Source organism: Quercus robur, chromosome 9, assembly GCF_932294415.1.
Source record: "Quercus robur chromosome 9, dhQueRobu3.1, whole genome shotgun sequence".
NCBI classification, from domain to species: Eukaryota; Viridiplantae; Streptophyta; class Magnoliopsida; order Fagales; family Fagaceae; genus Quercus; species Quercus robur.
In genome coordinates, this window is record NC_065542.1 from 14,305,000 (window position 1) to 14,330,913 (window position 25,914).

The 25,914-nt window shown below is 35.9% G+C and overlaps 2 protein-coding genes across 11 annotated transcripts; both read right to left on the reverse strand.

The window, feature by feature from the left end:
* Positions 1-3,770: 3,770 nt before the first annotated feature.
* On the reverse strand, positions 3,771-10,896 carry LOC126698828 (uncharacterized). Of its 2 annotated transcripts, none has more exons than XM_050396320.1 (10): positions 10,675-10,896; positions 7,991-8,165; positions 7,470-7,606; positions 7,165-7,209; positions 7,028-7,081; positions 6,584-6,688; positions 6,272-6,475; positions 6,091-6,176; positions 4,436-5,454; positions 3,771-4,351 (listed from the first exon to the last, which is right to left on the reverse strand). In XM_050396320.1, exons 2-10 carry the CDS (start codon positions 8,163-8,165, stop codon positions 4,074-4,076), a joined length of 2,103 nt encoding a protein of 700 aa, XP_050252277.1. In that variant the 5' UTR covers positions 10,675-10,896; the 3' UTR covers positions 3,771-4,073. The 2 variants fall into 2 exon arrangements, with proteins under 2 accessions (XP_050252277.1, XP_050252278.1); XM_050396321.1 differs by having other exon boundaries at positions 7,991-8,207.
* A 2,820-nt stretch (positions 10,897-13,716) lies between these two features.
* Positions 13,717-23,256, reverse strand: LOC126701275 (U-box domain-containing protein 32). Of its 9 annotated transcripts, none has more exons than XM_050399395.1 (10): positions 22,710-23,256; positions 22,218-22,339; positions 21,525-21,646; positions 20,336-20,440; positions 18,881-19,008; positions 18,662-18,804; positions 18,119-18,307; positions 16,087-16,614; positions 14,620-15,372; positions 13,717-14,060 (listed from the first exon to the last, which is right to left on the reverse strand). In XM_050399395.1, exons 1-10 carry the CDS (start codon positions 22,915-22,917, stop codon positions 13,878-13,880), a joined length of 2,481 nt encoding a protein of 826 aa, XP_050255352.1. In that variant the 5' UTR covers positions 22,918-23,256; the 3' UTR covers positions 13,717-13,877. The 9 variants fall into 9 exon arrangements, with proteins under 9 accessions (XP_050255352.1, XP_050255354.1, XP_050255351.1 ...); XM_050399397.1 differs by having other exon boundaries at positions 18,662-18,792; positions 22,710-23,254; XM_050399394.1 differs by having other exon boundaries at positions 22,218-22,342; positions 22,710-23,254.
* Between the last annotated feature and the right edge of the window lie 2,658 nt (positions 23,257-25,914).

Consider the following 25,914-nt stretch of genomic DNA (forward strand, 5'->3'; position numbering starts at 1 on the left):
AGTGGGGGAGGCATGATATTAGCTGGACAATGGTGTCTTGGACTTTTAGGTAGTAGCCCGTCCTCAAGCCACCACAAATGTTGTACATGAAGTTGATGTCATGGTCGTCGTGTGTTAGGCTGTACAAGTTGTTAAGCCGACTCACACAACTCACCAATCTATAGAAATTCGGTGGAAGTTGGTTGGGACAAAGACCGTAAAAACTAAGTATTCTAAGTAATAAGGGGTCAATGGGAAATCTAACCCCCCTTCTAAAATAGCCATTAAAGGAAAAAATACTACCTGAGGACACCTATCATTCTCTATGTTGCCTTCAAGGCAGAATTCTATATCTACATCTAAAGGAATATCAAACCTAGCCCTAAAGGTTGCTAAGGAAGTATCAATTCTAAGAAGATGTGTGAAACCCATTTGAATGTATAAAGAAATTTGAAGAAAACTTTAAAAAGAGAATAGGGAGTAGGGGACTTACAATAACACGCTAAGAAAAGCGATCACGGGAAGAAGAGAAGGTGCTCTAGGGAGTGAGGAAATAAAGATTGAGAGAAAAGAGTGAAGTAAGGAAATGGGCAGTAAGGGAAAAGGTCCATATTTATAGAGGGAGAATCCTGAGGAGCATTGAATGAGTTTTTGGAGGGAAAATCATTAATTCCCCTTTTTGTAACCGTTACACGCGTGGCCTCGATATATGAATCGTCAAGTAATGATGACCGTTTGATATTACAGCCTGTTGCCCTGCGCGCCAAAGACGCAGGTTGTCTTGCCTGCAATTAATGACTAACGATTAATATAACCAAAAAGTAACCGGTCATTAAATGTGAAACCTTGATTCCATCCCCGAGATACGGGGAAGGAATCAAGAGGGGCTATTGTATGGTGAACGAATTCACGAGCCCATTGTCTGATGGCCCACGAGCTGTGGATCGCATAAGGGCCATACCATGGGCCCGACCCATATTGGTTGGCCTGAGACAACCCGGGAACTATTACAACCTCAAGGTCCAATGTTGCTCAGAGCCTGTCTCTAATGTATCTTAGTAATGCCTTAGGGGAGGTCGCTTGCCAAACAATATCCGACGTTAGTCATGAGTTCCAAAACCGACACACCCATTCCCAAAGTGGGACACCTTTTTGTCAGGAATAATCCCAAAGGGGCCCCACTTGCACGAAAAGTCGTTCCATGCAATCATAACAAACCCACTAATCAAGCCTATAAATAAAGGGGAAGAGGAAGGAAAGGGGATTGGACATTTTTGGGTGAGATATCAGAAAGAGAGAGAAAACTGAGAAAGAGAGAGAGAGAGCTTACTCGGGAATCATTAGGAGATTGTCAGAAAGATAGAAGAATTGCATTTCTAGGAACTTCCCATTGTAGGATACCCATACCCACACAACAACAAATGGATTGTGAGCACAACTTGGTAAATAGCCCATTAACATGAGCTGTACACGCCACAGATATGATAGAATTTTAAACTATGATATTTGCTCTATGATATTAATTGCTCTTATTATCACGTTAAAACACTAATCAATTTTCAATTTTTGTTAACAGGAATTCACTATTAAATTCAATCTTAAATCCATTAACTAGATAAGGTTTTCCATTATTATTATCATTAATTAAATGAAACTAAACGCTAGGTGAAACCCTATCAATGAGCTCACTCTTTGGTTGGATAGACATTCTACTGAAAAAGATAGCATGAAATATTCCCTTGAAAAGACCAATCTTCAAGCGGCGCATGTCTATATACACCAGCTGTGTTTCTTAACAACCATTGGAGAGGACACTTAAACTAGGGAAAGGCTTGTAGGATCATCTTAAAGCCGCTCGTACATCATTAATATTTCAGTGGAAAAAAAAAAAGTTAGTTCAAAATTCAGACGGGGAAATTTTCGAACATCCATAATGAATTTAGACATTGCGGGAAGAAAATTGATTAAAAAAAAAAAAAAAAAACCGCAGTCCATTGCTATTACAATTCTTATCTAAATATTAAAATCTTAAAATTTTATGATCTTAACAATATTGTCAAGAGTTTTGTAGCTTTTGCTCAAAATTTCAACAGACACATTTTGGTATTTATAATAGAGACATCCAAAGTTTAAATATTTCACCCCAACTATATATATATATATATATATATATATATATATATATTTGTTAAACTTCTAGAATTTAAATGAACTTTTTTTTTCACCCCAACAATTAGGACCGCATTAACAACTCATTTTAATGATTTTTTCAATCCATAGTCCTATATATTTTTTGTTTGTTGTTTTCCCCCTATTCAAGTCCATACGCATGGGCCTTTTAAGTGTAAAGACCATTCAAACATTTTATATTTATTATTATTAATATAAAATAAAGATGTTAATTTTGTTTTTTTAGGAAGGGGTAAACCAATTACACAAACAGAAGTTGATGTTCTACTTCAACCAATAACATCCAAGAGATGGGACTAATATTCTTCTTCGTCCAATGTTAGCAAAGCCCTATCAACCCTATATTTTTGCCATCATTAGATGAAAAAAAATATCCAGCCTCATCAATTAGACGAAAGTGATAAAATATGCATGCGAGAAGTTGTACATGTCTATTTCTAAGAAGATATATATAGACACATGTACTTTTCATAATGAATTGTAATTTGTAAACATCCATTTATGAATTCTTTAACTTAAAGTTCATTTGGCGTGATATGAAAAATGTCAATTATTACTACAAGGACACATATTGTCCTATTAATCATCTCTTTTTGTTATAGTGTGTCATGATACATCTTTTTATGGGAAAATTCTTAGGTATTCCTAAAACATTGAAAAATAATACTCTCTCCTCTCACATTTATAAGACTCCACTATAAATTTAATGAATAGACCTCACTATAAATGTGAGAAGAGAGAGCACTATTTTCCGCGCCGCGCTTCAAGAGTAACTAAGAATCTCCTTTTTATGTTACAGCCCTACAGGGATGTAACTCATTTGTACAGGGCATTGAAGAATAATTCCAGTTCTCTTTCATAACTGGTATTTTGTCAGGGGCATTCGATTCTATTATAACTTTTATGCAAAGATAAAGTACGGAGAAGTTCGACTTTCACTGGCGAAGCTTATTATTCTAAAATAATAATAATAATTTCTTTTATGAAAATCTTATTAGTCAACCAAGTTAATCGCTTCATCTACTCAAACACAAGTATTGGATTGTCGACGTTTATTGGTTTGAAACACAATGTCATGTGCTAGATTTATTAGCTGTAATAATAATAATAATAATTTCTTTTATGAAAATTATATTAGTCAACCAAGTTAATCGCTTCATCTACTCAAACACAAGTATTGGATTGTCGACGTTTATTGGCTTGAAACACGATGTCATGTGCTAGATTTATTAGTTGTACCCACTTTCTAAACAAATAACCTCAAATTCTAGAAGAAAATTAATAATTGTAACCGTACAAATACATTATTATTAGTTGTTTTGATAGTAGTTGGTTTAATACCTCTAAGAAAACCCGACCTAAAAAAGGGAGGAAAGAACCTCAAAATTTGATTCAAACTAGCATTAGTAACAACAATTCGGAGAGGAAACCAACATTTTCAGTGGGCATGAAAGGTAAACTAACATTCTTATGCTCTGTTATGAACCTATGATATCATAGGGTATCTTGGATATGGGTTTTCTGGGATGATGAAATCTTATAAGTTATAACGACTTTAAATTACAACCAAATTGGAAATTGAGCAGAGCTTTAAAGGGAGATTCAAGGCAAAAGAAAATAAGACCTTTGAATTAATTGAAACACCAAATTTATTACAGAAAAATTTAGACAATTAAGCCAAAAGGGGGAATAGAACCTCACTAATCAATCAATCTGCTATGGCACCACAGGAAGAAAAAAAAAAGGACTGATCTGTAAAAAGATTTTCCGGCAAAACTTTTTTTCAATTTTCTGACAGAAGGCCATCTGTAAAACTGGAACCTCTGCTAGGAATATAATGACGGTAAATTAAACTGTGCACATTTGTATAACAAAAAACAAACCTCACCTCTCTGCCTCCCCTACTAGGTAGCATTGCTCTGTTTGGGAATGTATTTTTTCTTGACACCCTTTTCAGGCTTTGCTCTGTACTTTTCTTTAACACCCCTGGTCATTGAAGAGTCAAAAGCACCTGCATTAACCAACCGATTCTCTGCACTACCGAGAATGCTGCGTTTATGAAAGTTTGATGATTGAGATGCTACTAATTCAGAGTCATTTTCCATCTCTGGGCATCCTGGAGGCTCAGAATCTGGGGAAAGGACCAGTTTCACATGGTCAGCTGTAATAGTCTCCTTCCATCCTGCATGAGATTGTAGGACGTTAATTGCCAAATCAAATTTAATGTAGACACACAATTGCATAGCCAAAAGAATAAACATCTTACTCTCTGAAAGAAAAGCTTTTGCAGCATGGATTAAAAACCCCATTGTTCCAGGACAGACGCTTTCCTTAGCAGCACCATCATTATCATCCATTGCATTGGATCTTAAGCAACCTTCATTTGGGTTTTGATCATTGTCCTTTTCAGCAGTCACGTCCAGTTCAGATTCAATATTGCCATTTTGAACTGGCATTGGACCTTTGTTTTCATGCCTGCTCACTGGCCTCCAAAGCTTAGTCATTGATCGGTTTGTGCCACTCACAAGAGAATCAGGTTTAATGGGCTTCTCCTGAACATTAGTCTTTGGCATTTGATACTCAGCCAGGCAATCTTCACGAGCTCCAGCCAGGTTATTAATCTCTTGGTCACAATTTCGAAGTGTAACACATATAGAGCCAATCAAAACCTCACGGTTCTTAATTTGATCTGGTTGATTTATTGCCTCTTTCTGTACTCTGGCTTTCAAAACCTCCCCATCAATTTCCGGTTTAGGCTTTCGGCTCCAAACTTTATTACCACTGGCCGCTGGTGCAGCCCTTAAATCCCTATGCCCATGCTTTTGCACAGCCCCAAGCTTTGATGCTTGAGAATTTTGACCTGAATGAAATCCATTGGGCACTGCCCTTTGTGATTTTGGGGGCACTTGCCATCGAGCAACAGTTACATGCCGGCGAACACTTCCATGCACCATCCTCCGTTCAACATTCTGGCTAATGCCTGGTTCAGCATATTCAAAGCCATACCCTGATTGAGAATCAGGACCTGCCTCTTCATCAGAGTTTGTGTGTCGAAAGGCTTCAGAAGATGAGGGAGCTTGATCTGGCAACATTTCTGGAACAGATGTGTCAGAATCACATGCAGCTGAAGGGCTGCATGTTTCTTCTTGTGGCACAGGCATAGCCTCTGATGTATTGTCAATGAACTCCACAACATCAACCTTTTCCCCATGTTTTTGCTCCTTTGCTTTCTGTTCTTTTTGCCTGAGTTTTTTCTGCCTTTTCCTTTCCAAGAGCTCAGCTTTCCTAAAGTAATTCAGGAACTAAAATCAGTACAAGAACAAGCATCTTCATTTCCATTAAAAACCTCCATTCATGGAGAAGCAAATTTGCAATACAACTTTCACTACTGGTTACAATAACTTGAGTTAACACGAACTGTTAAAAAGCTATCTGTGAAACTGGGAGATTGCAAGGCATAAGTGAAAAAGTGAATGTTTTTATGTTCTAGTGGTGCCAACAATGAGCAACTCCAATTAAGTTTACAGATCTGACCCTGTGCTACACAAAGGCCCACTTATCCTTAGTAATTCCCCTATAAAGGAGGAGAAGGATCAGGACATCCGTAATTCCTACCAAGACCAAGAAAAGGTTCATGGAAAATGACTGGCTCTATAATCATCAGTACATAGATTTTCCATAAAAGAGAGGAAGAAATAAGAAAAACACACCAACCAGATTTTTTTTTCTGTTCTTTAAAAAATAAAATAAAAAGTAAGTTACACATTGCACCCAAATGGTTCTTGAACCCATGACCATCTACAACTTATAATGGGAGGAGGTGCTGGTTGAGCTATATAGCTCACTTGCCACACCAACTAGCATTACTAGACAGTTCAAGAACCAAAATCAGACAAAAATGAATGACATGATGTTACATACCTTTTCTGAGCAGCTTCTTCTTCCTCTACCAGCAACTTCTGGCACCTCAAAGCTTCAGCATCCTGATCAGCAAGCCATGCTTTGACCTTATCAAGAACAAAAAAACAAGTTAATCATGATGAACATAATTATTACAAGCAACTGAAAAAGTATTAACGGAAAAAAAAACCCAGAGAGGTACCAATTTCTGTTCCACCAAAAAACTAGTGCAAGCAACTAAGTTCTTTGTTTCAAGGCCAATCTTCCCAGCTTCCCCATCAAAAATATACTTTTGCATCAATCCGGCTGTCCCACATAGAAATGTGTTTTCACTTGCAACATCAAGGATACCAAATAATTCCTGGGCTAATATAGGGATTCTTGAAGTTCGAGCTTGGATAATATCCTGCAAAGACTCAGATACATCACATCCATAGAATAAAGAATGTGGCAGATCATTACAAATAAAACCAGAAAGATAGAAATTGATTAGCAGAAAAGGATGTCCCCTTACCAAAAGGGCAGAACCAGCCCTCAGATAAACTTGTGGCAAAGTAGAAAATCCCGGTTTCCTAGTAAGTGCTGTCAATGACTTTACAATTGAAGACCCTGGAACTCCCTAGAAAAGGAATGTCAATTAGGTACCAATTATAGGGGAGAGAGCAAGAAACACATGAAAATTGGTAGTAAAAATAAATTAATTCATGCATTGTGTCTCCTACTATAAGCGAGTCAATGACAAATGAGTGTGTTGATGATAAATAAACACAGATGCATTGTGTCTCCTCGTAAGCATCATGAATAACAAATGTTTTTTTTTTTGGGGGGGATAAATTACGCCAGACAGATTACAGGTATATTTAGGGCAGTTTCCCTGAGTTATGAAAGCTCATATCAACATAACTCTATGCAGTTAAGAAATCAAACAAACAGGCACAAAAACAGAAAGGCTTCTTACCTCTAATGTGACATTCTTGAATGACACCACTTCCTTTGCCTCTTCTAAAGAGAGCTGCATGTAAGATAATTAATGAGCATGGCATCCAAAGAGAGAATTACCTTATCCTATAAATAACTGCTACCATAATGATTTACCTTATCCCAAAATGCCCCCAGCAGATCCCTATTTTTGGTAGAATCCTACACAATTTAGACAACATCAGGAATTGCTCAGGAAACAACCAAACAAAGAATAATCAATCATTGACACACCATGAAACAGAGCTGATATGAATTACTAAGAATTGGAAATGTCCAAATTCAAATCAGCCCAAAAAGGATAGGGGAAAAAAATAAAAATAAAATTGTATGAATAGTGGCATAATCACACCACCCCCTCCCTCCCTTTTTTCTCATTAGCATAATAAACATTTAATCACAACTGTAAGACAGTAAGAAACCTTATCAAGTTTTTTCAACCGATGGTGCACACGTATATGTCTTCTGTAGTTGATGGGTGAGCAGAATTCTAGAGAACACTTGTCACACTTCTGCATCTGCACCTTCAGAGGAGTGAGTAAGGGCCAACCTGGTAGTTCTGCCAAAAATAATGAAAGGTGATAAATCAAAATACATGGCTTTCACATCAAGTAATGCCTCATGGTAGCTACAAACCAAAAACCTACTTATTACTAAGGAAATTCATTTATTAGAGTCACTGTTGGCCTTAGCATTGGCCTGAGCAAAAGCAACAACAGCCTTTTCAATCTTGAATGTTTGTACAAGTTCAGAGGCATTCTTTTTATTTCTATACATGGAGGCCACCACTATTTATATGATTAATAAATTATTTAACCCCATTAACCCTCCCACATTTTACTTAGACCAGTGCAATGCTCGAGAGGATCCTTCCCCCCCACCCCAACCCACCCACCCAAAAGATGCTGTTAAAACTTTCAAACTGATGGCAATTTGCAACTACCTTGCTGATCTAAAGCATGAAGCAATTGGATCAATTGAACTGGGCTGTCCCCGGGCCTTGAGAAAGACAAAAGAGGCTCTTTTATTGCTTGTCTGATGATAGTCTCTGAAGAATCATTTCCCTCCGATTTCATCAATTCTAGAGAACTAGAGGACTTGGGCTTTACAACTGGCATCTATAAACACACAGTTTAAGTTTGCTAGCTCAAAAGAAGCCACTGCACAAAATATTAATTATTTAAAAATTTAAACACTGAAGTAATTTGACAGGACTGTGCATCAGAAAAAAGCATGACAATTAAAACAGAAAAGTCATTCCCAACTATCCATTCATTTTCCAGGAAACAAGTAAAGTTCTATACATTACACGACAATTTTTGGGATAAGTCACTACAGAACAGTTTGCAAAAAAGAACTGACATTCATGACTTCTTGGAACCAGAGGCAGAAAGATATAGCACAAGACCTCCTTTGAATACATTCTTTTAATCTTGCACTACCTTTGAAACACCAATACATTGGAAAACTTTAAAACCCGACTTTCTTTTTTCCTTTTTAAGAAATTGGCAACAATTTCAAATTATACAAGTATGATATTTAGCATCATAAGATTTGATTGAAATTTTATCCATACTGGTGAAATAGATACAAGTCATTGGAACACTTGTATTGCGTCCTGTTTTATTCAAATGACAGCATAACACTAAGACCAACCTATCAACCTAAAACACTATGACTTGAACCAATCATCCAGTATTTGGCCCATATACTAGAAGAATGCCCAAGTAGATATTATCATACACTGGGTCAGAAATTTATAAGAAGATTAACATTAAACAATGCGTAGAACATCTTGATTAGCATAATGCATCTTCTAGTAGATTGCTGCCCACCAACCAGTTGCTGACATGATCCAACATCCTACACCAATTTGGACACTGAACAAATAGGAATCCTTCTGACTCAATAAATTTTCAAAAGAGCATGCCATTGTGCCTAATACCTACATACGGTAGCTCCTATTGATGAAAAGATGAGAGAGAGTTGCAGTTGCTTGAACTGGTTTGGTCATGTTTATAAGAGAGCGATTAATACACCGGTAAGAAAGAGTGAGTTAATATAAGTTGAGGGATTATAAAAGGTAGAGGAAGACCGAAATTAACATTAGTAGAAGCAATAAAAGGGGACTTATCAATTAGGGAAGTAACATAGAATATGACTTCATATAGAATTGAATGAAGAACAAGAATACATGTACGACCCTAACTAATCTATTAAGGATCCATAGCAGACCCCAAAAATTTGTGTAAATTAAGGCATGTTGTTTTAGTTAATAATAGTCCATTACAAACAAGACTCAAGACGCAAATATAATGTCTATGTTAGAAATGGAAATGTCAAAACATAAACATATCCATCATCTCAAATCTAGATTAGGAGTTCTTTGCGACATCTGTGTCAAAATAAGTATCTAGCATATCTTTAAAAGTAATAAATTTACTAACAAATGCAAAAAACCATGGTTCTACTTCTACATCTGTATGTGAAGTTGTTGAATAATACAGCCCATGATCATTTCAGAACACGGGTCAGAGCTAAAATAAAATATAGATGTAGGACCATGTTTGATGATGATATTTCCCAAATGCTAGCAAAAAATAGAAGACTACTCAGGCACTCTAAAAGCTTTCAATAGAAATAACAATTTCCTTGAGTTGGTAAATAGAAATAAGTCAACATAATATGAGAAAACAGCTTCTGGTACTTTAGACACAACATCATAATGTGTCACGTATAAGAAACGCATAAACTATTTTATCCTTCCTAATACAAAAGCAACTATATATATATATATATATATATATATATATATATTTATAGGTAATAAAAAATCTACTATATTTTCGTATTGCAAATTCAGCAATGACGAGTACAGCAAAAAACTTGGACTAGAAAATTTGAACTCAAATTGTCAACATTGTTCTGTAACCTACACAGCAAGCCCGAGATCCACTAAAAACAACGCTATCATTAATTCATAATAATAAACAAAAATTCAATTGATAACCATTACAGTAGTTACTATCATTGATTTGTTGATTAAGCAAAAATAGCAATTACTCTAAACTCATCCTAGAAACAATTAGCCAACAAATCTCACAACAATAAACAGGAAATTGAGTTTTCCAAGAGAAAGATAATCAATCGCATAGAAACTCAATAGAAATGCATCAGATCACCGAAATCACAGTCCTGAAACTCTCTTTGCTTTCCAAGAAAATAAACAAAACGAAAACGAAAACTTTCGAATCTTTCATTGTCCAAATGATCAGCACAAGTAAAACACAAACACAATCCTAATCTCAAATGAACCTTAACACAAACCACCACAGTTTACTCAAGCTAATTTTTCACTATTCACAAAACCTACATGTAGAAAAATTGTTCTTTACAATTTTCTTTTGCATTCCAGAGTTCATCTGAGCTACAAAACATGAAGTAACCAAAAACAAACACAGAAAGCAGAGAAAATATTCGTGCAATTTAGAAAAGCAAAGCTCGTTAGGGTTTCGGCGCTCGTGATCTGAGATTAGCAGGTGAAGTTATACATACAACGATATTAACATGTATACGTACGTGCGAGAAGAGAGAGAATGAGTGTGAGTGATCGGTTTTTTCACGTACCAGTTGAGATGTGTGGAGATCTGTTTGACGAGAGAGAGAACCTTCGGAGATCGGAGAGATTTAGAGGCAGAGAAGAGAGCCTCCGGAGGAGTGTTTGGCGGGTAGGAAAATTGCCGAGAAAGTGCCGAGAAAGCGATCGGCCGTGAAGAAAATGAAATATATGAGAGCGAAAGAGAGAAAGAAAGAGAAGAGACGAAGAGAGAGAGAGTTTGTAAGGTAAAATATAAAGGCGAAACTGGAACCCTCTTTTTGAGTCTTTTCGGCTGTGGAAAAAATAAAGGTTTTGGAAAATTATAATTTTAACCCTAAAGTTAATGGGGTTTTCAAATTAAAGCTTTATAATTTTATAAATTATATGGAAAGTTACATAAATTTAGGTTTAGATTTTACACTATGAGTGCGTTTGGATTGCACTGAAAGTTGCTGAATTTGTGGCTGCGTTTTCCAGTTTTTTTTTTTTTTTTTTTTTTTTTTTCCTCTCAGCCGCACTATTTGACCAAGTCCACTGTGAACAGTGCATTTGTGCACTGTTCACGGACCCACAAATTCCACTTTTTATCAACTTTTTCATTAAAAATTGGTCCCACGATATTATTTACACATTTAAAAATTATTTTGCTACAGTGTTTTCAGTTTCAGTTTTCAGTTTCAGCAAAAATAAGCTCAATCCAAACGGACCCTATGTTTCGTATAAGATCTTAGGTTTTTGATTATCTTAAAAAAATAAAAATAAACTTAGGTTTAAGATTTTATTAATTATAATTTATAAACTTAGGAAATTGCTTCAATATGAAATGTATGTCCATCTCCTTTGTTCATTTCTATTATTTTAGATAGTAATGGATTAGGGAAAAAAATTTGAAATAAATGTTGATAAATTTTTGTATTTCTCTTAGGTAAACAACTTCAATTTTCTAATATTGAAGAATTATTTTCAATTTCTTAGTAGAAGCAAATCTTTCTCTTTATCATCTATGTTTAATGATTGTCAAATTTATGAACACATTATAAGTGAAACACAAGCTGACCCCATAAAATTGAGATTGAGGCTTCTTCTTGTTGTTGTTTTTACCTCATTACTAACTAGAATAATAAAAGTGAAAAAGCTAGATAGAAGCTTCAAATTGAAAGAAAAAAAAAAAATATATATATATATATATATATATTAAACTCGAACTTAAATCTACAAATTTATAACATGGGAACTAATAAGAAATGTTTTGGATTTTATAACGTAATTTCCAAAAAAAAAAATCATAAAAAAATGTTGAAACTTAAAATCAAATTATGTAATTTAATTAGTTACCAATTAAAAACTAAAATTTTAAATATATTTCAATTTAAACCCACCCTTTCAATTCAAATCGTGTGCCCTAGGATCAATTTTTGAATACATAAAAGTTTAGAATTTAATTTGTAATTTATGAAACTATAGGGTATAATTTAAAATTCTGACTATAACATATATGATTTGTTTCCTAAAACTTTCTCATGATGATGACCTCGGTAGGGGTTTTGGCCCACGCGCTGAGAGAGAGTGTGGGGGAGCACGTCGTGACAGGGTGTCGGGATTCGGAGGGACAGGCCCAAGTTAGGTAGATGGGCTTGTGAAACTAAAACCTATGCCTGGGAGTCGTATGCTTTGCTGAAAATCACAAAGCCTATAAACAAGTTTGTTTTTCTTAACAAATCAAACTTTTTAGGAATGCTTATAAAATAAAAATTATAAAATCAAACTTTTTAGGAATGTGATAGAATTCACTAGGCTTGTATCATGTATCTCTTTGTTAGTGAATTTTTTTTTCTTTCTCCAATGAAATATGAAACGTCATTCTTTTTCTAATATGATGATGGAAAAATGTTTAGCCTTTTAGAGCTACCTTGGATTAGAGATATAGAAAGTGAAAAATTTAGGGGCCGTTTGGATTGGCAATTCTCATCACTCAATTCTTAGTTTCCATAACTCAATTCTCAAAAATGGTGGGACTCATCTCAATTCGTAAAAAAAAGTTTGTTTGGCAAGCCATAACTCTGTTTCCAATTTTTTGTTTCCACCACTCAATTTTCTAATTTTTGAATTATGAGTTATGGAAACTGAAAACACCTTTTGGTTGTTTTCAGTTTCCATAACTCATAACTTAATGGTATTTTTGTAATTAAACATACATGAGGGACCCACTCAGCAGCAACTTTTGACCAATTGACTTTTTTTTTTTTTCTTCTTCTTTCTCACTGGTTCAATCTTCACTGGGTTTTTTTTTTTCTTCTTCTTCTTCTTCTTTCACTTCACTGGGTTTCCTTTTTTTTTTTTCCTTTCTTCTTCACTGGTTCGGTCTTCTTCACTGGGTTTTTTTTTCCCCCTTTCTTCTACACTGGGTTCAGTCTTCTTCACTGGTTTTTTTTTTTTTTTTCATTGAGTTCGGGTTTCTGGGTACTGAAGAAAAAAAAAAAAAAGAAGCACCGTGACAGGCATGGGCCCTCCAAATAGTGTGAAAAATAGTAAGTGATGGAAACTGAGTGATGAAGGCAAACGGATATGAAAAATTGAGTGATAAGTAATAAGTGATGAAAATTGAGTGATCAAATTTTGTTGGCCAAACAGGCTCTTAATCTCACACTAATAATTTGACCTTAATTTCTATTTGGGTTTATTGAGGTCATCATGTTAATCCAAATGTTGGTCATGTTAGTAATGTATTATTATTCTCAAATCTCAACTATAAAGAAAGTGGGTCCAAATGATAGAGAATTGGGCTTCAAATTGTACAGGTTGTTAACTGCTTTAGATTGAGCCTGACCCAAGTTACCCAACAAAGTTGACATAAAAATTAAAGAGAAAAATAAATGGAAAAAATCTCTTCGCTTGATATAATATACCAAATCCTTTGACTAGCTCTGTTCTCTTATGGTTTTAATTCATTGGTTGGTTTTATACCAAAGTTGAATAAACTCATTCAGATGCAACAGGTGGGCCCTATTGCAGACCCCACTTGTTGGCTTACCTTCCATCCTTCGTCTTATCCAACATTCTTAGGCCCCAAGTTCCTTTATATGTTGACCTTTCTATTATAATTAATTGTTCTATACATCACTGTTATGTAGGTTACACTGGTATTTTAAAGTATAAAGGCTAAATCAGTATCAAGACCGGTGTGATCACATTTTCAGCATATTTATGATAAGGTATAAAAGAATTAAGAAAATCATAACTGTTGATTCCATTCTAGAATTGCATTTTGGAGGGCATAATTAGGGACTAGTTTGCAGTGTTCAAGCTTGAGATTTGTCATGGGTGAAGTGTCGTGGCCGCTGTCAAACCATCCTCTTATTGCCTCGGACTCATATGTGTAGCCATCTGCAGCTATTTGTGGATTTGTCATAACTTCCTGCAAAGTCAAATACAGTAGCCATGGTCATGAGAAAGATTTTATAAACCAAGCCTTTAGATTCGACAAACACCACTTTGATAAGCCCATCAACAATCAGAGCACACTACAAAATGGTCAAGAGTAATGCTAGGGAGTAGGGCAAAACATTTTCACAACTCCTGGCATGATCTATTATGATTGAAGCAACATCACTTTCATAAGGGTCCACCACCGACACCATTTTTATTATTTACCAATCACAACAGACCATATTAGCAGTTGTGAAAAATGTTTTGTCCCTAGACTTATTGAGTGGTAAGGGTACTCTCAATATTACAAAAAATGCAAGAGCACACTATCTATAGTTTACTTCTATTTCCTCATACACAAGTGAAATGGCAGGGGTGTCCTCTTCTCATATGAGAGGCAGCATGCAGTAATCGTTGATAGCATAACTGGACAGGTTGCAGAAATAAGAGCAACCAAACACTTCACAAAGAGGTAATCTAAAAATGAGCCATTCCAATACAAAACATATGACAAGAGGTATACAGTATACTGGATTCATGGTTCATACCTGATAAATGGGACACATAAAGTGAGAGGGAATCCGGTGAAGCTTCTTGGAAACCAAGCATGATGCTGAGGCAACACATGAAGCTTTCATTGGCTCAAGGAGAGGCCATATCTCTAACACAAGGTCTGGCCGATTCAACGGGTGCTTCTCACAGCATCTCAATCCCAACTGAGCCAACTGTTTGGCTTGCTCAAGTGGCCAGTCCCCAGCTGAAAAATCCAACACTGCATTGAAATTTCCATTTTCTAGTGCACATTTCACATCCTTCACTACACTCAAAAGTGGTCTCCCGGTTAAAATTTGTAACATTAAAATTCCAAATGAATAGATATCTGACTCTGGTGTAAGCTTTCCAGTCTCAAGATATTCCGGATCCATATACATAGAGATTCCCTTTAGGTTATTACATAATTTGGTGGTGTAAGCTGGATGTTCCTTTTGTGGGATCAAGCGAAAGATGCCCAAGTCACCAAGTTTGCTAACAAAATTGGCATCAAGGAGGACCTTACTGGGTTTTAAATTCCCATGGATAATGCAGGGCTTATTGGAGTGAAGGAAAATAAGGGCAGAGCATATGTCAACAACAATCTGTGTACGAATTTTCCATGAAAGTGGGGTAGTGTTGTCTTTGCAGGCGAGGTGGTCTGCAAGACTTCCATTCTTCAGGTACTCGTAGACAAGTGACCTAGATTCAGGACAAGTTCCAATTAGTGTCACCAGGTTTGGATGCCTTACCCTGCTCAAAACCTCTACCTGAAATTCAATCAACAGAAGAAATGAACTGTCAGAAACTATGCTAATTTTCCCTTAGGAAAACCAAATAATAATTGGGGTTTGGCCATAAACTGATACCAGTTGACTAAACAGGCAGATGTATTTTCATGCCTTGAAGTCCAACAACATATAGCATAATTTAAATGCCATGATTGCCATCCTTCCACCCAGCCCAACTAGACAACAAAAGAAACAACAGAAATCCTATAATCACCAAAAAGTCTAGCACCAGGGATAAAACAAAAGCCACCTTTGATCATTTCTTTCTGATGACTTTCTAGATGCTCAAACATTCATCCTAATGATAATTAGTTTGCTCAATCTTTGAAAAATAACCTTTGGAAAATCTTTCCCTCAACATGAGAAAAGAGAACCCGAGAGAACATTTCAATAGTACAATCACGTCATTGGATTAGCAAAGTTGCTAATCCATGGGTTCATACTCATACAGTAGAGAGGCAATGTATCAAAATGCACCATGATCATGCCAATGTGGTCCATGATCCAAACCTACACATTAGACAAGTTAATTTTCTTTTGAAAGCTTTTAATTTTTCATTTATGATTATGATCAAGGTCATCAACACAGTGTTGCCTTTAGTCCACCATATTATATGGTTAGTATTACAGCATTAGCTAGTTTAATAAGATTTCAGTATTGGGGGAAGGAAAAATCCTTTGTATGAAATTTACCTCCTTTTGGAAGTCCAACTGGCTTTGAGAGCCATAGGAAGGCAACATCTTTATAGCAACATGCATATGGCGAAGGATTCCTCTATAAACAGTTCCATATCTTCCTTCTCCAATCTTCCGAGAAGGGTCAAAATCATGAGTTAACTCATTGATCTCCATGAAAGATAACGTAGGGATTTGTACACTGCAAAAGCTAGAAACTTCCCCATTTAACAATTTACTCAGTTTTTTGACTTCTGCCACTGCATTTCCATGCTCAATCCGCAGTCTATCCCTTTTTTCCTTAAAACTTATCAAGAGTTCCACAGCTGATATGATTTTCTCCTCTAACTCCTGCGCCGTACTTTTGGACTCTTCAAGCTGACCTTCAAGTATTGATTTCTGGTCCTGGACCATCTGGAGTTCTTTCATGAGTTCATCCTGCCGATTCTTCATCCTTTCTTTTTCTTTCTTTTCTCTAGTCAGTGCTTCCTCAATCTCTTTCTTTTGGGTCAACTCCTTAGCGCATAAGTCTTCCAATGCTTTGGCCTGTAAGAAGGAATAATCATCACAAAGTTGTTGGTGAAAATTTGAAATTGACCTACAATATCTATAATACTAAGGCCAGCACGCATTCATTCACTCACACACACATGCTTTACATTTGAATATCATCAGGATGATGATCTTACTGCTGCTGCTTGTTTTCCTATTATTTTTCTTTCTAATTACTTTGTTATAAACTTATAATGACAATTTTTTTGGGGGGAGGGGTAGGGGAGATGATGGGTGTTGCCTACAATAGGAAGGCAACGGATGAAAATAGAAATCCTGCACAGAATTTAGTGATATTGTTTGAGCTTAGACAAAAGAGCTAAAATATATATATACACACACACATACATCATTGAACCAAAGTGACTGGAGTTTGCTGCTACCCTAATGAATTGTGATAAGGAATCACAAATCCAAAAGTAGTTCATTCCATGACATAAAGATGTAGAACAACGACCTCTGATCTGATACCAAACTTGATGCAAAACAACAAGCTCTAATACCAAATTTGATGCAGAACAATGACTTCTGATACCAAAATTATTGCAACAAAAAATTTCAAGGAAATTGAGAATCCAAAAGAGCAAAAAATATAATAAAACAAACCTTGGAATCAACACCAAGCAGAGAAAATAAGACCTGAGATTCAGCACCTAGAGTTGGCTGGAGATAGCACTAGCTAGACCATTTGAAATATCAGCTGAAATTTTATTCATCGAAAACTTTTCTTTATTGTAGTACAAGAGCACACTTGTATAAAATACTAGAACTAAACTCTAATCCTAATTGACTTGGGTTAAAGCCCAAATATTAAATATGAAAATACCTTTGACTTTACAAAATTAATTTTTTTATAGGTCTGACTCTGTGAAATTAAATAAAATACTAATAGCCTAATTAATTAATAAGATCTAAAATAAATTCACCAATAGTGAAAATACAACTAACTTCTGAAATTAAATAGAAGTGTCTTCACGCTTCCAGCATGACACTATTTTAGAGGTCAACTCTAACTCCTAATTACATACCTATAAATAACCCTACCCCCAACACACCATGTTTCAAACGAGCACCTCCTCCATTCCCCATCCATATACCAAATCACTGTACATCTTATATAACACAAGATTAGGCTTTTGGTAGTTAGAATCAGGAGAGGATTAAGTTTCACAAACTGACAAACCCTATAGGTTAACTTTAGGCATAATTACCCCAGAAATTGAGATACCAGTTTTGTTGATCAACTCATGTTCTGTTCAAACCACGAGTGCAGGACGTATCATTTACTCAGTCCTCTACAAATGTTTATTTTCCGACAAATATGATTTATAATAGATTTTAATAAATTGTTTTAACAAGTGGGGGAGTGGGGGATTTGAACCTTGGTTCTCCCTATAAAGGAAACCAGGCTATGCCATTGAGCTAAAAGATTCTTGGTTGATTCATAACAGATTTTAATCAAGTTTGAGAGATAAATTTGATAGACCAACAAAAACACCCCCAAAAAATTGAAGCAATTGGTGATTATAAAGTTTGCCTTGCATCTAGCCTCCATGGCATTGTCTTCTTCTTTCCATCGCTTAACTACCTCTTCAAATTCTCTGTGTTTTGAGCTCTTTGCATCTCTAATGACTTGTTCTAGTCTAGAATAAAATCCAATAGCCTCTTGTCCTTGAGTGTTTTCCTCCTACAAAAAAAATAAAATAAAATAAAATTAGTGTTTTAAACTAAAAAGGTGTGCACCACTGACTTGAATGGAATTTATGAAAACTGGAGCTGGACAGCATATATATATATGCCTTATGTAGCAAATGAAATTCTATCACGTGCTCCAATATTACTCCAACCTTCAGAAACTTTCCAAGAATTCTGTATACTCATGACTTTTCTTCTTTTTTAAATTGAAGAATGGGAATGCACATTTAATGATTTCCCATACCAAAAAATAATTCTTTTACCATGCCAGTAAAGTAATAGATGATGCATAATGCAATCATATTAGGAATTATGCAGTGACGTGAAGGAGAACCTCTTCTCTCACCTCATGCGTCGGCCATGAAGTCAACATTGATGTGCCAACCAACATGTCAGTGGACGAATTTGAATGTGATGAACACTGTAAACTGAAGCTTCTTGAGATTCTTTCCAGGTCATTAACACCTTGCTCTGCATCTGCACAACTCTCTGACAAGTTATGCCTCTAGTACTCCATTGAGAACTTGATCATGTAAGGCAAAACTATCTAGGTTAGTGAGCCTACCAAGAAATCTCAGCTCATCAGTGAGAGATTCTGATTCTAAGTTCTCTGGTAGCTCATTTTCCATATCTGAATTCAGCAGCAGCAATGGAGGAGCAATCTCCAAATCAGATTTATCTTTTCTGCCTCCCCTGTATCCAAATTATCCTTGTATAAATAATGGAAATGATAGTATGTATCCATAATAGATGATGGACAATGTTTTTGGAACAAGACATGACTTATCATCAAGGCAATCACCAAGCATTAATTATAGGCCTCAGTGTTAAATTAAACATGAGTTGCACAGTCAATATATTTTGAACTTTAGAATAATGAAGATGATAATATCTCTTTCACAAAATTAAGAATCTAAAAGAAAGCTACCACTGCTGGGACAACCGGGGATGTGAAGGACCAAAAATAAAAAGTATTTTAGATTATTCCCATCGATCTGTTGTTTATTTATTTGTGGATTGGAAGAAATGATCCTTTCTTGTTACACAAAATGAGCTGCCTTATCTGTCCTTGTCTAGCAATACCATGATTCAGTTCCGGTAAATGTTTGTCTCCAGATAATAGGCAACCAATTTCAACAAGAAAAAGGAGGTAAATAGAGTCTCCACTGTGAGTAGATTCCAAACTCCAAGACAATGCTGCATGTGCTAATGCATTTATTATTTCCAAAGATGTGCTGTGCTACATGATAGTGTGGTGCTCATCCAGGTGCATCCAATTAGTTCAAACCATACCATAAAAAATAGGTCTTCAGTGCTCATTTAGGTGCACCGAATTAGTTCAAACCATATCATAAAAATAGGTCTTCTGTGTATAGATACTTTTTATGTAACTAATTTCTGTAGATAGATACTGTTTGTGTCACAATACTGACATAGTGCTCAAGAACATACAATATATTAGTTATTGAGAAAACCACTACGTCAAGAATCAACCTAATCAGAAACACACAAGATGGCAATAAAGTCAAAAGATTGATGGACAAAAGGAGAAGTTCAAAGATTCAAAGGTTAACCAAGGCTAAATATTCCAATTGACATTGCTATTGGATTTGAGGATTTAAAATCAAGGGATTTGAACAACAATTGCTAGTATAAATTACTTATTAAAAAAAAAAAACAGGTGCTAGTATTGTTTGATATATATTAACAGCACATGATGATTTGAGCTTTGAAGATTTTGCTCAAATAAACAGTTGTGATGTTGAAGATGTTAAATAACTTCTTACATCTAATCATTTCAAATCCATCCATAAATTTCATTAATAGAGGGAAAAAAGTGGCATTTCATACTCTACTCAAGTCCTTTAAACTAAAAAATCCAAATCCAAATCCAAATCCTTCCTTTTTAAAATACTTCTATCCAAATAAACCAAAAATGACAGTACTCATAATGTCAACCAATTGCTCTTCATTACCAGAGAGAAAGAGAGAAATTAATCATAAGGTAATATCAAATTACCTCGTGTATATGAGGCAACCCTTGCAGACAAACCAAACGTTACAGGAAGTTGGTGCTTGTTGGCATACAAAAATTGCTTTTTTGGACTTTAGCTCTACCAGTTTCCTGCATTCACAACCAATATAAACCGGTGAAATTACATGATGTTTGCAGATGGGCCTAATGGGTTTGGAAGAGATTTTGATTGATCACAAAGAAGAATCTACTTTCAATTGCTATACCATTAGGCATGGCCACACATAACACAGAAATTACACTTGGAAAGAGTGCAAAATTAGCTGAAGCAGTGGGTGGTGCAGTGGAATTGATTGCAAAAAAGGGGAAATCAGCCACATTAAATTACTTTTTGGGGAGGTCCATTTGATATCCAAAAAATACTAGGCAATAGTTAGACAAGTGGGAGTGGGCATTGGCACAGTTCTTCAAGTCATCAATCATTGAACAAATATTACTATTTTTGACTGGCAAGCATTAGCAAAGGTTTTTTTTTTTTTTTTGGGGGCGGGGGGGGGGGGGGAAGAGAGAGAGAGAGAGAGAGAAGGGGATTATCAATTATGTAGATGCAGTGGAACTGGAAGAATAAGTAAAAAGTACTTTTTGAGTTTTGGCTAATCAATGGATTGACAAACTCTCTTTTTTTCCCCCCTTTCTCTACACACTCAGTTGGATTAAGGGTCAAAGTAAGATCATATTCATCTTGAATAGTTTAGTTTTCTGCAGAATCCTTTGCCTTTTTTCCCCCTCTCTCCCTCACTTCAGGAAAAATAATTTATCCTTTGAAACTCATGATCCTATTTTCATTGCTGGATATTTTCTACCAGTTACAGGCTTGATAACAGGTATATTAAGTGAATGTAAGTCACAGTTATGAATCTCCAAATGATTTGGGTTCCAATTTTTCAAAGCACCAACATAACAGTCTAAATAGGTAAAGTACCTAAAATATTATAGCATCTAGCATAATTTCCCCTCAAATCCTAGATTGGTCAACTCAAATAGATTTTGAAATGCTGTGAGCTTGTAAAGGACTCAAAAACAGTTACTAACATCAACAAAACCCCTTAAGAGTTCTCATACATTCATGAATTAGAAGTAACCATAACAAAAAAATCCACAAATTTTATCGGAAAAACAATTGTGGCATCATAATATTGGTAAACAGTAATTAATTACGATGGGTTGTTCATACTTTGAGTAGTACTTTTCTGCTGCTGCCCCCATGACTAGCCATCTAATATTGTGCCGGGCAACAATATCTACAATCCCTTTCTCAATGTTATCTGTCTCAATCCATACTTTATCTGCCTCTACCTGCAATTATATGTTATTAATATTTAAAACTCTAATCTACTCTTAACCCAATTACTAGAAGAGCTCAAAAAGTACTAATATGCATGTTTTGAAGTCCAAAATATAAGAAGCATGTCATAACATTTTTGGTATACATTAACTTCTAAAAGAGCTATTAATTGATTCAAGTTGAGGGAAATAAAAAAAACAAAGATGAAAACCAAAAACAACATTAGTAGAAGTGGTAAAGAATGACATGTCAATTAGGAAAGTAACTAAGAGTATGACTTCAAATAGAATAGAATGACAGAAAAGAATACATGTGGCCAATCCTCTGACTAATCTGCTGAGGATCCATACCCAACAGCAGCAAAAAAATTTGGGACCAAGGCTTGGTGGTGGTTGTATGAAACTTCTAAAAAGCTTTTAGAGCCCAATCAGAAATTCAAAGTTTGTACCCAACTGCAGAAAAATAATGCTTGATACTGCTCCTCAAAACAAGCATGAATTTAACAATAAATTCAATGCCAGTGAATACACCTTTTATATAGGTAACTAAGGTAGCAATTAAAAGAATCATATAAAATAATACCCCTTCTTGCAGAAGAACATGACGATATTGATCTAGAAGTTCATGCATCTTTTGCCTTTCAACTTCCATCAATGACTCAACATCAAGTTGCTTCACTCTATTACCATAAAAGTATCTATTCGCTGCTGCATATAACATAAACAAATTAACCCAAAAATTAAAATTTTTTTTTTGAAAAGTCATAGCTATTCAAGCTCCTAGCAATTATAATCAAAGATATTAAATAACACCTACCCCAAATATAAACAGCTAAATAAGACTCAAAAAATTCCATAATTAATATCAACCGTAATCATATACATATTTCTTTATACCTCATGTAATTTCACGAAAATTGACTTTGGCATTTTATACTAATTAATTCTAGCCCAAAAAAAAAAAAAGCAAAACCCACAAAAAATCAGACCCCAAAATTCAATTCCCATGTTTCCATTTTCCTAAAAAATAGAAAGGAAAAAAAAAAATTTCCCAGAGCATTGAGAGAAGACTCACTCAGTTCAGCTACAGATTGAGGTTGGTGAACATGGAGCACGCAAATCCTCTTGCCAGCGAAGTTCTCTATAGCCCAAAACAGCATCGTTTTGCTCTCCTCGACCTTCTTTGACACCGCAACAAATATAGTCTCTTCCACATCGAATTCTCTCTCTCGCTCCTCTCCAAGTTCAATCTCTCCCACCTCGTCATCGACAACGCTACCCATCTGCGTGTTTCGGAAAATCCGAGGCTGAGGATTGGGTATGGGGTTCAGGACTCGTGGGGAGAGTCACTGAGTTCGTCACCGAGTCATGAGGTAGCTTAAAAAGACCGCTGGCTATTTCTTAAGCAAGTGTACTACTCGGAAGTAGGAATAGCTTGTCTTAATACTTTTGGAAGCTTGCGAGTTGTGATGAGTTTAAAAGTACAACTTTTTTTCTCTTTTTTAAGGTAGTGGAGTATTTATTTCCTACTTTTTTTTAACTATGTTTTCTTGGAATTTGGGAAGTTCTTGAAGTAATCTGCGTATGGATTATGGAATGAAAAAAATTAGAATTTCATTTGCTTAGCAGAAAGTTAAATAAGTTGATGTTAAATGCATACTAATTTCGTTGAAGGTACCTAACTTTCTGATTTGAATGTAGCCTCGAAGGCAAAGTCTTGACTTTGAGATCAAAACAAATTATTAAAAAAAAAAAAATTCACACCGGTCCGTACCCACTATTTCAAGGTATATCAACCATTGAAATGAAAATATCTATATTTTAAAAATGTCAGAATAAATTATTGATCCTTGAAATTTGTCTATTAAGCACTATTAGTTTTAATGTCAGTGTGGCTAACAGAGTCAAAACGTTGCAAATTTTGAGTGATGAGGCATTACTTTTAATTTAAAAAAATTAAAACCCACTACCAACTCATGAGAGAATCTTTTCAAAAAAAAAAACTCATGAGAGAATGAGTATTCCCAAATCCAATATGAAATTGCTAGCCCTAATAAAAGAGAGAGAAGAAAAAAAACTTGCAAAAAACATTTATCTGTCGGTAATTTAAAAAGATATGGGACTTTTATGTGGTTAATGAGAAGTTAGTATTTTAGTTAAATTTGAAATTTCGTGTTAATAAATTGATGAATAATTTCTGTTGTTCACAATTATTCAATTTGTAGTCACTATACATAATAAATGGGTATGCTAATAAAGTCAAAGGCAAGATGCTTTCATTAGCTGTGACTAATAAAGTAGAAATACGATCTTTTTTTTTTTTTTGGAGAATGAAAACTACTGCTTTTATAAAATTAGCCAGGGTCAGTAAAGTGTACATCAACTAGGTGGGGTGGAATGTCCTCCACCCACACTGATAAACCAGTAAAGTGTACATCAACTAGGTGGGGTGGAATGTCCTCCACCCACACTGATAAACCTCTGACATTTCTTGCATGTCTAGCTAGGTTATGGGCTATTTTGTTACCACTTCTACGTACATGGGAAAAATTTAAACAAATACTAGAAACAAGCATGGATTTTGCTGACTCTAGAAGGTGACCAAACGAAGAGAACGAGGCTTCCTTGCTACGGAGGATGTTAATCACAACTTCCGAGTCTCCTTCAAGAACAAATGCATCTATACCCAGTTCTTGTGCAAAAACCAACGCCCTTGCTGCTGCCATGGCTTTAGCAATATCTAATGAGTATGTCATAGAAGCTTGTTCCGACAGCGAAGCAATCATAGTACCTTGACTATCATGAACGACCACTCCTAGTCCAGCCTTGCCCAACTCCGGAAACATGGCACCGTCAAAATTCAGTTTAAAACAGTTCGGCAGTGGTGGACTCCACTATGCGTGGGGGGGAGGTCGTGGCATAACAGAAGGCTGGCAAATGGATTGTTGGCTTTGTTGGAAGATAGCCGAGGACTGAGTTGCTTGATGGAGGACCTGCGATCTGGGAAACTCATTTGAACTGACTTGGAGCTAGTTGTGTAGGTACCAAATTGTCCACATCACCATGGCCATAATTTCCAGATTTTTCTTCTTCTCATGTAGCACACTAATCAGGTCTATAGTGTTTGAGATAGCATGTTGTCTTCGATCTTCAAATCCTGGAACCACCTCCCATTTCATCGAGCGTGGCACATTCCCAGACTACATGGATTGCCGTTTCGGACTCCACACCGCATTGCCCACATTTGTCTTCCATTAAGATTTTCCTCCTCCTTAAGTTTTTCTTTGTTGGTACCGCGTCCTTGCATACTCTCCATAGGAAATGCCGCACTTTATTAGGGACATTAAGCCCCCAAATCTGGTTCCAAATGCCACTTTGCCACTACTGGTTGGCTGTAGGGGCCTACACCAAATTAACTTTAGTTAGAAACTTTGAACCTGAATTAACAGTATACTTACCTGAGGGGGTGAAGGGCTAAATGAACTTGTCCTCCACAAGAGTACGGCTTAATGGGATGCTTAGGACCAAGTCAGCTTCATCCGGTGACAATAATCCATGCACTAAATTGAGATTCCATGTTCTTGTGAGTGGGTTGATGAGGTCAAATACTCTTCCATCTTCGAAGCCTGGAACAATATCAAATAGGACTTGTGGATGCTCCAAAGATGGTAACCATGCATCATTCCATATGCTAACAGCCTCTACACAACCAATCCTCCATCTTGCACCCTTAAGTAGAACATCTCTTCCTTTTATGATGCTATTCCAAGCGTGTGAACCGATGCTAGATTCTTGAGCCTCCAAAATGCTACAATTTGGAAAAAATTTCATTTTAAAGACTCTATAGAATAGGGAGCCCTTATTGTGAAGTAATCTCCAAACTTGCTTAGCCAAAAGAGCATCATTGAAGTTGGCTAGATTCTTGAAGCCTATACCACCTTCCTTTTTTGGTAGACAAGGTGTTTCCCATTTCACCCAGTGAACTTTCCTCCTTTCACCTTTCTGGCCCCACCAAAATTTTCGTATCAGACTCTCAATTTCTGAGCAAAGACCCAACAAAAGTTTGAAACAGCTCATAGTGTAGGTTGGAATGGCTTGGACCACTACTTTGATAAGGATTTCCCTTCCAGCTTGTGAGAGGAGTTTCTCCTTCCATCCCTGTAGTTTTTTCCAAACTCGCTCCTTTATGTAATTGAAGCTTGCTTTTTTGTTTCTGCCCACCAATGATGGTAAGCCCAAGTATTTCTCATACTAAACAATTTCTGGAACCCCCAGTGCCA